The sequence below is a fragment of the Melospiza melodia genome, chromosome 20 (genome assembly GCF_035770615.1).
Source record: "Melospiza melodia melodia isolate bMelMel2 chromosome 20, bMelMel2.pri, whole genome shotgun sequence".
Taxonomy (NCBI): domain Eukaryota; kingdom Metazoa; phylum Chordata; class Aves; order Passeriformes; family Passerellidae; genus Melospiza; species Melospiza melodia.
The window spans coordinates 2,893,220-2,910,016 of NC_086213.1; the positions used below are offsets into that span (position 1 = coordinate 2,893,220).

Sequence of the window (16,797 nt, forward strand, 5' to 3'; positions counted from 1 at the left end):
GCCCCGCGGGTGCTGGTTGGGGTCCCCGTGCTGCGCCTGGCATTGCACGCTGCCCACGTGGTGAGCGTGGTGGAGTGACATTACTGTGTGACATCATCGCGTCCCATGAGGACACAGGAGACACAGGAGGGGGTGCAGGTACCCCGTGTCCTGCGTGGAACTGGGGGTGTCCCAAGGTGTGGGACACACATGGCACTGCTTGGTGTCCCATGGGTGCTGTGACACGGGTGAGTGTCCCAGGGGTGACATTGATGGATTGGCGTCACATCGCGGGTGGGTGTCCCATGGCACAGCCACGTGTCCCTTGGGTGTCCCTGAGTGTCATCCCATGCCAACCCCTTCCATCCCATGGATCCCATCCCATGGATCCCATTCCATCCCGTAGATCCCATAGATCCCAACCCATCCCATTCCATCCCAACCCATCCCATCCTATAGATTTCATAGATCCCAACCCATCTCATCCTATGGATCCCATCCTGTCCCACGGCTCCCATCCCTTCACTTCCCATTGTATCCTATCACATCCCATCCCTTTTCTTCCCCACCCCATCCCATTACTTCCCATCCATTCTCCTTCCATCCCTTCCCATTCTATCCTCCTCATAGTTTATCCCATCCCATCCCATCCCTTCCATCCCATCCCATCCCAATCCCGTGGATCCCATCCCATCCCATCCCATCCCATCCCATCCCATCCCATCCCATCCCATCCCATCCCATCCCATCCCACAGGTGCCCACGCCCCCCCCTGACACACCAAGCCACCCCACAGGACGTGGATTTGGGGACATTTAATGCCCTGGCATGTCCCAAAGCAGCAAAGCACGCGGCACAGCGGGGTCCCTGCCAGGGGGGTCCCCGCCAGGGGGGTCCCCACCGAGCCCCCCAATCCCCTCCCCCGGGCTAGGATGGGATGGAATGGGATGGGATGGAATTGTACAGAACCCATCCCTTGGAGCTGCCCCATGGCGGGAGGGGACAGAGATGGCACTGGGGACACCCCTGACCCTCGGGGGGCAGCAGCGATGGGGGCAAAGCATGGCAGGTTGGCTGGTGCTGTGCCACCAGTAGCACCAAGAGGGGGGACAAGGGTGGCCCTGTCCTGCTCCCCAGGGTGGCACAGCGGGGTGACCGGTGTGACTGGGATGACCAGGGTGACAGGAGTGACCGGGGTGAACGGGGTGACCAGAGTGGCACTGTGGGGTGACCAGGGTGACCCCGTGGGTGACCAGGGTGACCCCGTGGGTGACCAGGGTGACAGGGGTGACCCCAGGGGTGACCGGGGTGTCCGGGGTGGCACTGTCACGGCCCAGGGGGGTTGTGGCGGGGCGCGGTGACGATGCGGTACGGGGGGTGCCCGCTGCCACGCCTGGCACGGGGCACCCCGGGGGTCGCCGTGCCGGGGGCGCCGCTGCCCGAGCCGGGCTCTGGCTCTGTGGGGAGAGAGGAGAACAGGGGGTGTCAGGGGCTGGGATGTCACCCCCTGCTCCAAACCCCCCCAAATCAGTGCTGTGCAGGTTCTGCCCCGCAGAAATGGGGGGCACTGCCCCACGGTGGTGGCTCTGGGTGTCCCCAAGCCCTGAGGACACCCACCCGAGGATCCCCCAGCTGGCACCCCTGCCTGGCACCCCCGGTGTGAGCCCTGTGGGAAAGCACAGCTGGAATGGGGAGGGGGAGGCGGGAGGAGGGTGGGGGGCACCCTGGCACAGGGGGGTGGCACCAGGGCATCCCTGGGGACAGCGGGAGCTCTGGGAGCTGCTCCAGCCCAAGAGGGTCTCCGTGAGCCTCCCTTGGCTTGAGGGGGTCTCCATGGTCTCCCTTCTCCAAGGATATCCTGGAGACCTTGGGAGCTCCAGGGTTTTCCTTGGCCCAAGAGGGGCTCCGTGGTTGCCTCGCCCAATCCAAGAGGGGCTCCATGGTCTCCTGTGGATCCAGAGGGGCTCTGGAGCTTCCCTTGGCCTTGGGGACCTCCATGGGTCCTTTTGATCCAAGAGGGGTCTCCATGGTCTCCTTTGAGTCTCTCCATGGTCTCTCATGAACCCTAAGGAGCTCCAGGGTTCCTCTTGGTCCAAGAGGGGTCTCCATGGGCTCCTTTGGAGTGAGAGGGTCTCTCCATGGTCTCCCTTAAACCTTGGGGAGCTCCAGAGTTTCACTAGGCCCACGAGGATCTCCAGGATCGCCTCTCAATCCAAGAGTATTTCCATGTTTGCCTTTCTCAGTCCAAGAGGTTTTCCATGGTTGCATGGCTAAATCCAAGACATCTCCATGTTTGCCCCTCTCAATCCAAAAATATTTCCATGGTCACCTCTCTCAATCTCTCAATCCAAGAGTATTTCCATGGTCACATCTCAGTCCAGGAGGATCTCCATGGTTGCCTCTCTCAAACCAAGAGGATCTCCATGGTTGCCCCTCTCAATCCAGACGGATCTCCATATTTGCTCCTCTCAATCCAATATTATTTCCATGATTGCCTCTCTCGATTCAGGAGGATCTCCATGGTTGCACTTCTCAACCTTGGAGGATCTCCATGGTCATCTCTCAGTCCAAGAGGATCTCCATGGTCACCTCTCCAAGAGTATTTCCATGGTCACCTCTCTCAATCCAGGAGGACTTCCATGGTTGTCCCTCTCAATACAAATGGATCTCTATATTTGCTCCTCTCAATCCAATATTATTTCCATGTTTGCCTCTCTCAATCCAGGAGGATCTCCATGGTTGTCCTTCTCAATCTAGGAGGATCTCCATGGTTGCCCCTCTCAATACAAAAGTATTTCCATGGTTGCCCCCCTCAAAATCCAAGAGATCTCCATGTTTGTGTCTCCATTCCAGGAGGATCTCCATGGTTGCCCTTCTCATTCTAGGAGGATCTGCATGATTGCCCCTCTCAATCTAAGGGAATCTCCATGACCACCTCTCAATCCAGGAGGATCTCCATGGTCACCTCTCAATCCAAGAGTATTTCCATGGTTGCCCCTCTCAATCCAGGAGGATCTCCATGGCCGCCTCTCTCAATCCAAGAGATCTCCATGGTTGCCCCTCTCAATTCAAATGGATCTCCATGTTTGCTCTTCTCCATCCAATATTATTTCCATGGTCACCTCTCAGTCTGAGAGGTTCTCCATGGTTGCCCCTCTCAATCCAAGAGATCTCCATGGTCACCTCTCAATCCAGGAGGATCTCCATGGTGACCCCTCTCAATCTAAGGGGATCTCCATGGTCACCTCTCAATCCAGGAGGTTCTCCATGGTGACCCCTCTCAATCTAAGGGGATCTCCATGGTCACCTCTCAATCCAGGAGGTTCTCCATGACTGCATGGCTAAATCCATGAGATCTCCATGGTTGCCCCCTCAATCCAAGCAGGTCTCTGAGCTCTCTGGGGTGCCCGTTCCCGTGGGTGCTGCACCCCCCGTGCTCCGTGCCCGCTCCCGGGGGTGCCGCGGCTCCGGGCCCGTGCGGGGCGGGGCAGGGCGTGGCAGGGCGTGGTTACCTGGCCAGATGATGGCTTCCAGCAAGGTGACCCTTCTAGCCAGGACCTCCAGCCGGGCCTGCTGCCGCAGGAGGGTTTGGAAGCTACTGGCCTGGGGGAGAGGGAGAGAGCAGAGCAGAGCAGAGCAGAGAGCGTTGGCCCCACGGCGGGCACAGCAAGGGGACACGGCACAGGGACATGGCATGGCAGGGGTGGCACAGCATGGCAGGGGTACAGCCCCAGCAGGATGGGGGTGCTGGGGCATGAGGAGGGGGTGCCAGGTCTCCTAGGAGGGTCCTCCCAGTCTCAGAGGGTGCCGGGGGCTCCCCCGTCCCTGCGGGTCCATGGGGACAGGGGAGGTCCCTTGTGCTGGCTTGGTGTCCCTGGCAGTGCCCTGATGAGGACACTGATGTTCCTGACCTGGGGGTGCTCCCTCTGCCCCCCCTAGCAAGCCGAGCTCCCCCACATTTGGGGGGACACATCCACAACCTGTCCAGGGGGACACTGCTGTCCCCAGCTGGGGGTGCTCCCTCTGCCACCCCCAGCACACTGAGCTCTCCAAAACACAGGGGGACATGTCCCCAGCTTTCCCAGAGGGCCACCAGCTTGTCCCCAACACCGAGACTGCCACAGGTGTCCCTGCAGTGCCTGGGGGGGCTCTGGGGTGCCCAGATGGGGGTGAGGGGGGGGACCCTGGTGGCCTTTCCTTGGGGTGGTCCCCAGTGCTGGCCACGATGGCACCGTGTGGGTGATGACAGCATGCATGGCTGATGCCACCGTGATGTCATGGGGGCCTGGTGACCTCCTGGCAGGGGTGGGGGTCCTCTGCCCCTACTCACCGTAGAGCCCAATCATTGTTTCCAGGATTAAAACCCTCTCCGCTAAAATCTTGAGCGCCTCGCGGAGCTGGTGCAAACCCTCCCCCTGGGGACAGAGAGAGGGGTCAGGGGGGGCTGCACCCCACATGGCATCAGGCCACCCCCGGGGGGGACACAGGGACCTCAAATGGGCCCAGGCCATCCCTGGGGGGGACACGGGGACCCCAAATGGGCCCAGGCCATCCCTGGGGGGGACACGAAGACCCCAAATGGGCCCAGGCCATCCCTGGGGGGGACACGGAGACCCCAAATGGGCCCAGGCCATCCCTGGGGGGGACACGAAGACCCCAAATGGGCCCAGGCCATCCCTGGAGGGGACACGGAGACCCCAAATGGGCCCAGGCCATCCCTGGGGGGGACACGGGGACTCCCAGACTCACCACGACATCAGGGGAAGGAGAGGGGGAAGCCCCGGTGGTCTGAGCCCACCCTGTGCCCCATCAACCTGTTCAGGTGACATTGGTGACATTGGCACTGGGTGACATTGGCATTGGGTGACATCGGCCAGGGACCCCAGAGCCACTTTTGGGGATGAGGCATGGCACTGGGCAGAGCTGGGGACACCCAGGAGATCACTGGGGTGACATTGATTGTTGTGGGGCACTGGGCAGAGCTGGGGACACCCAGAACATCACTGGGGTGCCATCGATTGTTGTGGGGCACTGGGCAGAGCTGGGGACACCCAGGACATCACTGGGGTGACATGGATGGTTGTGGGGCACTGGGCAGAGCTGGGGACACCAGGATGTCACTGGGGTGCCATGGATGTCACTGGGGTGACATGGATGAGCTGTGGGACACTGGGCAGAGCTGGGGACACCCTCTGCCATCATTGGGGTCCCAGGGATGAGGTGTGGGACACTGGGCAGAGCTGGGGACACCAGGATGTCACTGGGGTGCCATGGATGAGCTCTGGGACACTGGGCACTGCTGGGGACACCCAGGACATCACTGGGGTGCCATGGATGGCTGTGGGCCCTGGGGGACACATAGATGAGCTGTGGGGCACTGGGGACACCCAGGATGTCACTGGGGTGCCATGGATGAGCTCTGGGACACTGGGCAGTGCTGGGGACAGCCAGGACATCGCTGGGGTGCCACGGATGATGTGTGGGGCCCCGGGGAGAACTGGGGACACCCTTGCCAACCCCGGGGACCCAGGGACGAGCTGGGGGCAGTGGGAACAAGAGGGGACCCTGAGGACATCACTGGGGTCCCAGAGCTGCAGAGGACAGCAGGGAGGGTGTCAGGGTCCTCCTGTGCCCATCCTCCCTCCCCACGAGTCCCTGTGTCCCTCCTGTCCCCGGCGTCCCCGGTGTCACTCACCCACGTGCCCCTGTCGCCCGGCTGGCCCCGGGGGCCCGGCTCGCCCTGGAACACAGAGAGGAGAGGAGAGGAGAGGAGAGGAGAGGAGAGGAGAGGAGAGGAGGGAGAGGAGAGGAGAGGAGAGGAGAGGAGAGGAGAGGAGAGGAGAGGAGAGGAGAGGAGAGGAGAGGAGAGGAGAGGAGAGGAGAGGAGAGGAGAGGAGAGGAGAGGAGAGGAGAGGAGAGGAGAGGAGAGGAGAGGAGAGGAGAGGAGAGGAGAGGAGAGGAGAGGAGAGGAGAGGAGAGGAGAGGAGAGGAGAGGAGAGGAGAGGAGAGGAGAGGAGAGGAGAGGAGAGGAGAGGAGAGGAGAGGAGAGGAGCTGGCAGGGGGGCCCCACACACCCCACACACCCCATACACCCCCACACCCCACACACCCCACACACCCCACACACCCATACACCCCACACACCCCACACACCCCATACACCCCACACACCCCACACACCCACACACCCCCCACACCCCACACACCCCACACACCCCACACACCCATACACCCCACACACCCCACACACCCCACACACCCCACACACCCCACACACCCCACACACCCCCACACCCCACACACCCCACACACACACCCCACACACCCCATACACCCACACACCCCACACACCCCACACACCCACACACCCCATACACCCACACACCCCACACACCCCACACACCCACACACCCCACACACCCCATACACCCCATACACCCACACACCCCATATACCCCACACACCCCACACACCCCATACACCCACACACCCCACACACCCCACACACCCCACACACCCCATACACCCCACACACCCCATACACCCACACACCCCACACACCCCATACACCCACACACCCACACACCCCCATACACCCACACACCCCACACACCCCACACACCCACACACCCCATACACCCCATACTACCCATACACACCCCACACCCACACCCACACACCCCACACACCCCACACACCCACACACCCCACACACCCCACACACCCACACACCCCACACACCCCATACACCCCATACACCCACACACCCCATATACCCCACACACCCCACACACCCCACACACCCCACACACCCCATATACCCCACACACCCCACACACCCCACACACCCCCCACACCCACACATCCCACACACCCCACACACCCCACACACCCCACACACCCACACACCCCACACACCCCACACACCCCACACACCCCACACACCCCATACACCCACACACCCCACACACCCCACACGTACCTGTGCCCCGTCCTGCCCGCGGCTGCCCGGGGGGCCCTGGGGACCCTGCAGGGACAGAGCCCGTCAGCACTGGGGGCATGGCCAGACCCTCATCAGGGGAGGGACTGGCAGAGCCCGGGGCTGGGACCCCACACCAGACCCCAAATCCCCCATTAATGCACACCAAACCCACCCCATGACCCCACACCAGACCCCCAACACCCCATAACTCCACACCAGACCCCAAACCCCTCCATGACCCCACACCAAACCCCCCCAACCTCCCCATAACCCCACACCAGACCCCCCAATCCCCCCATGACCCTCTCCAGACCCCCCAATCCCCCCATGACCCCCTTCACACCCCACAATCCCCCCATTACTGCACACCATCCCCTCCAACCCCCCCCATCACCCCACATCAAACCCCAAACCCTCCTCATTACCCCACACCAAACCTCCCCAACCTCCCCATGACCCCACAACAGTCCCCAAATCCCCCCTATAACCCCACACCAGTCCCCAAATCCCGCCCATTACCCCACTCCAAACCCCCAACCCACACCCCCAAACCCCTCCATGCTCTTGAACCCCCCAAATCTCCCCATGGCCACATCCCAGCTCCCCCCATTTCACCCCAAACCCAGCCCTGGCCTTGAATTCACCCCCCAAACCCCCCCACAGCCCCCAGCCCCATTCTGGGGCGTGCCTTTGGAGGGGATGGGGACAATCCTGGGGACACTGCCCCCATCCCCACCCCATGGCGGGGTCCCTGTGCCCTGTCCCCAGTGGTGACAATGGCTTGGGGCCACCCAGCAGGGACGGGGTGTCTGGAGCAGGGGTGTCCCCAAACCCCTCTCTGTGCCCCACACGGGGGGACACCAGAGCTGCCAGGGTGGCCTTGGGGACATTATGGGGACACTGGGCACGGCCATTCCCCCTGGCGGTTTCACCGTGTCCCTGTGGCACTCACCGTGTCCCCCTTGTCCCCCGGGGGCCCTGCAGCTCCGGGCGCTCCTGCCCTGCCCTGTGGGGACACGGTGGGGACATCAGCGCTGGGGGGACACTGGGGGGCTCAGCCCTGCCCTGTCCCACCCCCCCCAGCACTTACATCGGGTCCGGGGGGCCCGGGGGGACCGACGGGCCCGGGGGGGCCGGGGGGACCTGCAAGGACAGGGGGGGACACGGCTCAGTCCCACCCAAAACATCGGGGGGTGACAAAGGACAGGGGGGGACACGGCTCAGTCCCACCCAAAACATCGGGGGGTGACAAAGGACAGGAGGGGACACGGCTCAGTCCCACCCAAAACATCGGGGGGTGACAAAGGACAGGGGGGGACACGGCTCAGTCCCACCCAAAACATCGGGGGGTGACAAAGGACAGGGGGGGACACGGCTCAGTCCCGCCCCCAAACATCGGGGGGTGACAAAGGACAGGGGTGACACTCTCACCCATCGGCCCCAGGGGTCCGGGGGGTCCCACGGGACCCACGACGCTCCTGGTGGCTTCGGTGAAGGTGTTGGACAGGACGGGGTCCCCTGTGGGGACAATGGGGGGGGGGGGTGTTTGGGGCAGGGTCCCCGTGACCCCCGTGTGGGGACATGGGGGGACCGCAGTGCCCTGCCCTGTCTCGTCCCTGGCACCCCGATGATGGCAGGGGGTGCCCAGCGCCCCGCACCTCATTGCTGGCACCCCAAGGTTGGCAGGGGGTGCCCTGCAGTGCCCGGTGCTGCCCATTCCTCATGCCTGGAATCCTGGCGGTGTCAGGGGTGTGCCCAGTGCCCCACACTTCATCCGCGAACCCCAGAGATGGCAGGGGGGACCCCAGTACTGCCCAGCGCCCCAGATCTCATCGCTGGGACCCCAGTACTGCCCAGTGCCCCAGATCTCATCGCTGGGACCCCAATGATGTCCTCAGGGTCCCCAGCTCTGCTCAGCGCCCCACACTTCATCTCTGGGACCCCAGTGCCCCCCAGGATGTCCCCATTACTGCTCAGTGCCCCAGATCTCATCCATATAACCCCAGCGATGTCCTCAGGGTCCCCAGTGCTGCCAGTGCCCAACATCTCATCCCCAGTGCCCCCAGGATGTCCCCTCACCACCCTCAGCCCAGTAGAGGCTCAGACCCCCCCCAACCCATCCCAGCCCCGTTTTTGGGGTCACTGGGGAGGGACCCCATGGCAGCCCCCCTTACCGGGCTCGGCCAGCCGGGGGATCGCGGGCCCCAGCGGGGCAGGGGGGCCCGGGGGGCCGGGGGGCCCGGGGGACCCCTTCTCTCCGGGGAGCCCCGGGGCTCCATCCCGGCCGGGCGGTCCCGGGGGGCCGGGGGGACCTGCGGGGAGGAAGAGGAGGGTGAGGATCGGGGCCGTGAAGCCCGGAGCCCTTTCCGAGCCCCCAAACTGCTGCACGGACGCCCCAAATGTGTAAAGGGGGGGCTCGGCTGAGCCGGGCACCAGGCTGGGGTCCCCCCACAGTGTCCCCCGTACCTGGTGGCCCCGCGGGCCCCTTCACTCCCCGTCCTCCCGCGCCGCCCTGGGGCCCGGGGGGGCCCCTCCAGCCGGGTCTCCCTGCGGGACAGAGCACCCTGAGGTGGGAGGGACACCGGGAGAGCCCCTCGGGGCGCCCCCCACCCACAGCCGGGCCCCCAGACCCTCCCCGGGGCTCGCCTGTCCCCCACACAGCCCCCGGGGGAGAGGGAGGAGGAGGATATGGTGACAATGGGGACAATGGTGACAATGGGGACAAAGACCCCCCTGTCAGGTGGGCCTGCTCAGGGTCACCACTGCCGTGGTACAGCTTTGCTTTTCCCCAAAATGAGGGGTCCTGACCCCCCAAAATATTGACAGCGCCCAGGTGCGCTCCCCGCCCCGCGGGTGCTGCGGGTGGCACTGTCGCTGTCACTGCCACTGTCGCTGTCACCCCGCCTTACCGTCATCGCCGGGGCTCCCTCGGGCGGCCGGGGACCCCCAGAGCTGCCCGGCCTCGGGCGCCCTGCCCGGGCTGCTGCCCCTGGGGGGCTCGGCCACCGCCAGCCGCGCCACCTGCCAACGACACGGGGAGGGTGACAATGGGGGACACGGGGTGGCAGCACAGGGGACACACGGTGACACCCCCAGCGCCCCTCGGGGGGAGCAGGGGAGGTGCCAGAGCCCGAACGGGACTTGCCTGCGCCTCGAGGGTGGCGAGCCGCGCTGTGAGCTCCCCGACACGGCTGCAGTTCAGGCACCCTGCGGGCGGGGCACAGTGTGGGGCACGGGCGGTGCGTGGGGGGCACCCGGGCCTCTGTGCCCGCCCCAGCGGGGCTGGGGAGGGAGGGACCCACCTGAGAAGGCCGCGGGGTGCAGGGGGGGCCGGCGAGGGGCGGCGCTGGGGTCCCGCAGGGTGAGCGAGGGGCGAGCCGAGGAAAGGGGGCTCAGCACGGGGGGACCCCCCCGCGGGGCTTCGCCTGCTGTGGGAGAGCTTCGTGTTGTGCTTCAACACATCGGGGGTGCAGGGGCCCATCCTTGCTGTGGGGGAGCCTCAGACCTCCAATCCCACCCATAACCCTCAGTCGGGATCCCCCAAACCCACCCATGGTCTTAAAGGAGACCCCAAAACCCTCCCACCAGATGGCCCAAACCCACAAGCCCCAAACCCACCCACGGTCCTTAACCAGACCCCCCAAATCTCCCCATGATCACCCCCAAATCTCAGCCACAGCCACCCCAGTTCCCCCCTCAGCCCTGAACCCAACCAGCCCCCAGCCCCATTCTGGGGTGGCTTTGGCAGGGGGGCACAATCCTGGGGACACTGCCCACCCCGCACGGGGGGGTCCCAGTCCCCTGTCCCCACCGAAGGATCCCGGGGACAGCGACTCGGGGCCACCCAGCGTGGCAGCAAAGGGGTGTCTGCAGCAGAGGTGGCCCCGAGCCCCCCCACGCTGTCACTCCGCCCGGCACGGCCACCCCCGTGCTGCAGGGGACAGCCCTAAGTGGGGCCAGATGTGGGGCAGGCGGCCAAGCACGCAGGGAGGAGGAGGAGGAGGAGGAGAAAGAGGAGGAGGAAGAGGAGGAGGAGGAGGAAGAACTCCCCGCCTCCCCCAGCACTGCGCCCACCCAGCTGCCTCTGGACCCCCTGTGCCACCCGTTGCCCTGCAGAGCCTCGGTGCCACCCCGGGGTGTCCCCTCCCCACCCCTGGGTGCCACCCGCTGCCCTCGCAGCCCCCACGGAGCCGGGGCTGGGCTGGGACACGCGGTGGAGTCCTGGGGGAGAGGGAGGAGGAGGAGGAGGAGGAGGAGGAGGAGGAGGAGGACCTGGTGACAATGGGGACAAAGACCCCCCTGTCAGAGCTGGCAGCGCCCGTCCTCCCACACACGGCACAGCCTCGCACCCATTCATCCACTGCCCACCCACAGCCGGCCCCACGCGGCTGGGGGGGTGCAGCCCCTCGTGGGCACTGCCATGCTGAGGAATGTCCATCTGTCCATCTGTCCATCCACCCACACCCTGTCCATCAGCTGTTCTAGTTCCCCACCCCAGGCACATCCCTGTGCCCATCCACTCCTGACTGTCCATGCATCACCCTACCCAGGGATCTCCGTCCATCCATCATCCATCCATCCATCCATCCATCCATCCATCCATCCATCCATCCATCCATCCATCCATCCATCATCCATCCATCATCCATCCATCCATCATCCATCCATCCATCCATGACATCCATCCATCCATCCATCATCCATCCATCCATCATCCATCCATCCATCCATCCATCCATCCATCCATCCATCCATCCATCCATCCATCATCCATCCATCCATCATCCATCCATCCATCCATCATCCATCCATCCATCCATCCATCCATCCATCCATCCATCCATCCATCCATCATCCATCCATCCATCATCCATCCATCCATCCATCCATCCATCCATCATCCATCCATCCATCATCCATCCATCCATCCATCCATCCATCCATCCATCCATCCATCATCCATCCATCATCCATCCATCCATCCATCCATCCATCCATCCATCCATCCATCATCCATCCATCCATCCATCCATCCATCCATCCATCCATCCATCATCCATCCATCATCCATCCATCCATCCATCCATCCATCCATCCATCCATCCATCATCCATCCATCCATCCGTCCGTCCGTCCATCCATCCATCCATCATCCATCCATCCATCCATCCATCCATCATCCATCCATCATCCATCCATCCATCCATCATCCATCATCCATCCATCCATCATCCATCCATCATCCATCCATCCATCCATCCATCCATCCATCCATCCATCCATCATCCATCCATCCATCCATCCATCCATCCATCCATCCATCCATCCATCATCCATCCATCCATCCATCCATCCATCCATCCATCCATCCATCCATCATCTATCCATCCATCATCCATCCATCATCCATCCATCATCCATCCATCCATCCATCCATCCATCCATCCATCCATCCATCCATCATCCATCCATCCATCCATCCATCCATCCATCCATCCATCATCTATCCATCCATCCATCCACCCATCCATCCATCCATCTATCATCCATCCATCCATCCATCCATCCATCCATCCATCCATCCATCCGTCCATCCATCCATCCATCATCCATCCATCCATCATCCATCCATCCATCCATCCATCCATCCGTCCATCCATCCATCATCCATCCATCCATCCATCATCCATCTATCATCCATCCATCCATCCATCCATCCATCCATCCATCCATCCATCCATCCATCATCCATCCATCCATCATCCATCCATCCATCCATCCATCCATCCATCCATCCATCCATCATCCATCCATCCATCCATCCATCCATCCATCCATCCATCCATCCATCCATCCATCCATCATCTATCCATCCATCATCCATCCATCATCCATCCATCATCCATCCATCCATCCATCCATCCATCCATCCATCCATCCATCCATCCATCATCCATCCATCCATCCATCCATCCATCCATCCATCATCTATCCATCCATCCATCCACCCATCCATCCATCCATCTATCATCCATCCATCCATCCATCCATCCATCCATCCATCCATCCATCCGTCCATCCATCCATCCATCATCCATCCATCCATCATCCATCCATCCATCCATCCACCATCCGTCCATCCATCCATCATCCATCCATCCATCCATCATCCATCTATCATCCATCCATCCATCCGTCCATCCATCCATCATCCATCCATCCATCCATCATCCATCTATCATCCATCCATCCATCCATCCATCCATCCATCCATCCATCCATCCATCATCCATCCATCCATCCATCCATCCATCCATCCATCCATCCGTCCATCCATCCATCATCCATCCATCCATCCATCCATCCATCCATCCATCCATCCATCCATCCATCCATCTATCCATCATCCATCCATCCATCCATCCATCCATCCATCCATCCATCCATCCATCCATCCATCGCTCTCCTCACCCCGCAGTGACACCGAAGGCCGTGTCCCACAGCCCCTGAGTGCCACCACCGTGCCCTGCCCATGTCCCCATCCCGTCCATCTCCCACCTTCCTCGCAGTTTTGCCCGCCGTGTCCGGGGCAGCAGCGCCACTCCAGCGCCGTCAGTGTCCTGTAGGTCACCCTGTAGAGTGGTCTCACCACGGCGCGGTAGCTGTGGCACACAGGGGCAGCTCACACCCATCCAGGGGACAACATCCCGGCTGTCCCTGTCCCCAGGGCGCCCCGGTGGTCCCGCTCACCTGCCCCCGCTGCAGGCCAGGGGCCAGCGGCAGCCCTGGAACACCCTCTGCAGGAAGGTCCCGTTCTGGACGTGGCACGACACCGTCCGTGTCACCGTGTAGGAGCACCAGTTGCTGGAAGGGAAATGTCACCAGCCCTTCCGTGGGGACACCACGGGGGTGCTGCCACCCGAACTGTCGCCCATGCCCGGTTTTTGGGGTGCCCAAGGGGAGCTCTGCTGTGACACATGGGACAGCGCATTCCTGCTGCATTCCCGGCAGCGCTGGCCCGGAGCCCCGCCGTGCCCCCAGCCCACCCCACACAAAGGCTCCTTTCTTCTGCCCCACATGCCAGGCTCTGCCCACTCCCCTCCCCGGGCATCCCAGCCTCAGTTTCCCCCCGCCATGACACCGATGTCCCCATCCCCGCAGCGGGAAGGACTCGCCGTACCCTCGGCGGCTCTAAATTCAAAAGCTGCACAATTTGGGTCAAAAAACCGAGCTTTTCGGGCCCGTGCAGTGCTGCAAGGAGGGAGGCGGTGGCAGCAGGGACAAGCGGGCGCCGCGGGGGGACAATTGTCTGGGAGGTGCCGGAGGCGGGGGGGACAGCGGGGTGGCACAGGGCTTTCCGGCTGGGCAGCGTCCCAGGCGGGCACCGTGCCAGGGCTGGGCAGGCACAGAGCCCGCCGGGGCTGTCACCGCGCTCCCGCTGCCACCCTGCCGTGCCAAGGGGGTCCCGGGGGGCATTGTCCCCCTCGCAGGGACAGCCAGCTGCTGGGCGGTGCCAGCTGCAGCTGTGGAAATGCCGGATGGGATGGGGTGGGATGGGATGGGATGGGGTGGGGTGGGATGGGATGGGATGGGATGGGATGGGATGGGATGGGATGGGATGGGATGGGATGGGATGGGGTGGGGGGTCCTGGGTGCTGGCTGCTGGCCCAGGGGTCCCGGGGACACACAGCAGGGTCGTGCCAAGGCGCCGGGGGCTTCCTGGGCTTGGCCGGGAGGGGAAGGGGAAATGAGGCGGCTTCTGCCCGTCGCCTCTCCGAGCCGAGCGGAACCGGGAGGTCCCGGCAATCCGGTGCTGGAGACACGGCCAGAGCCGAGGGTTTCCTGTAAACAACCCCCCCTCTGCCGGCACCCCCGCACTGCTGCGGGGGGACAGGGACCACAGCCCCCCAGAGCACCCCCAGAGCACCCACAGAGCCCCCCAGAGCACCCACAGACCCCCGGCTGGGCCAGCTCCAAGGGACAGGCAGGACCCTGGGGCTGGGGTCCCTGGGGCTGGGGACCCCGGGGCTGGGGACATTCACTCCTCACCAACTCCAGCCCTCCCAGCACCCCCAGTTTGCCCAGGGAGCCCCACCATGCTCAGCATTCCCAGTAGTCCCAGCATGCCAAGGCAGCCCCAGGATCCCAATATGCCCAGGCAAACTCAGTAGTCCCGGCATGTCCCTGTATGCCCAGGCAGCCCCTGGAGTCCTGGCAGCCCCAGCAGTGCCAGTATGGCCAGCAGCCACAAGAATCCATCCCAGTGGTCCCAGTAATACCAGCAATTCAGCCTCAGTATGGCCTGGCAGCCCCAGGATCCCAAAATGCCCGGGCAGTCCCAGTAACCCCAGCACCTCCCAGCACCCTGCTAAGCCTGGCAGCTCTGATGCCCCCAGTAAGTCTTGCTGATCCCAGTAACTCCCCAGTAAGTCCTGCTGGCCCCAACAACCCCCAGCCCCAGCCAGTCCATCCAGCCCCAGTATCTCCCAGTGCCCCCAGCCGCCCCTGCCCCTGCCCACAGAGCCCCTCCCTGGAGTGCCCAGCTGCCGGTGCCCCCCATCCATGGTGCCCCCACGCCTGGTACAGAGCCCCCCAGTACCCACAGAACCCCGTGCCTGATGCCCCCGTGGCTGATACCCCCGGTACGTGGAGATCCCAGAGTCTCCCAGGTGCCCACATCCCCATGTCCCCGGTGTCCCCCGTGCCTGGAGGTCCCTGACACCCCTGGTGCCGAGTACCCGCAGCTGCCGGTGCCTGGTGCCCCCCGGTACCCACAGCCCCCGGTGCTCCCCGGTACCCACAGCCCCCGGTGCCCCCCGGTACCCGGTACCCACAGCCCCCGGTACCCGGTACCCACAGCCCCCGGTGCCCCCCGGTACCCGGTACCCACAGCCCCCGGTACCCACAGCCCCCAGTGCCCCTCGGTGCCCGGTACCCAGAGCCCCGGTGCCCGCAGCAGGCGATGCTGCCTCGGTGCCCCGATCCCCGTGCCCCCGGTGCCCCGATCCCCGTGCCCCCGGTGCCCTGATCCCCTGTCCCCGGTGCCCTGATCCCGGTGTCCCCCGTGCCCCGCTCCCCGTGTTCTCGGTGCCCTGATCCCGGTGTCCCCCGTGCCCCGCTCCCCGTGTTCTCGGTGCCCTGATCCCGGTGTCCCCCGTGCCCCGCTCCCCGTGTCCCCGGTGCCCTGATCCCCGTATCCCCGGTGCCCCGCTCCCCGTGTCCCGGTGCCGGTACCTGCGGGCGGCGGGCGGCAGCAGGGCCGGGCTCCAGGCGGCGGCGGGCGGCGGCAGCAGCAGGCACAGGGTCCCGCAGAGCCCCAGGGCTGCGGGCAGCGCCGCGGGCAGCGCCGGGCGGCGGCGGCACCCCCGGGCCCCGGCCATGCCGCTCGGCGGGGCTCGGCGCTGCCCGGCCACCGGCACCGGCACCGGCACCGAGCGGGCGGCGGGGGAGGGGAGGAGGAAGGAGGAGGGATGGAGGAGGAGGAGGAGGGATGGAGGAGGGACCCCCCGCCTGCCCCCCCGCCCGCTCGCCCGCCTTCCGCCCCGCCGGCTCCGGGGTCCCTTGGCCGGGGCGGACACGGGGTGCGGGAGCGGGGCCGGGGTGATGGGGACCGGGGAGGGGGCGCGGTGCGGGGCCCCGGTGCCCCGGGGAGCGATTGGGGACACACGCGTGTGCGGGACCCTGCGTGTGCGGGACTCTCTGTGTGCGTCCCTGTGCGTGGATTTACACGCGCGTGTGCGCACAAAATCCCCATTTGTTCCATGCTTTACTCACTTTTACACGCGCGGAACCCACGCGTGTGCGCCCACGGATTCACACACGCGTGTGCACACCCG

The 16,797-nt window shown here is 64.1% G+C and overlaps 1 protein-coding gene across 1 annotated transcript; it reads right to left on the reverse strand.

The window, feature by feature from the left end:
• Positions 1-779: 779 nt before the first annotated feature.
• Positions 780-16,287, reverse strand: EMID1 (EMI domain containing 1; the record flags this gene model as incomplete). The annotated part of the gene is made up of 15 exons (XM_063172818.1): positions 780-1,436; positions 3,492-3,582; positions 5,675-5,719; positions 6,962-7,006; positions 7,914-7,967; positions 8,052-8,104; positions 8,393-8,479; positions 9,136-9,273; positions 9,428-9,508; positions 9,871-9,982; positions 10,107-10,168; positions 10,264-10,386; positions 13,520-13,623; positions 13,712-13,825; positions 16,196-16,287. Coding segments are annotated over 15 exons (1,332 nt in total), but the record flags the coding sequence as incomplete, so codon positions are not given.
• Between the last annotated feature and the right edge of the window lie 510 nt (positions 16,288-16,797).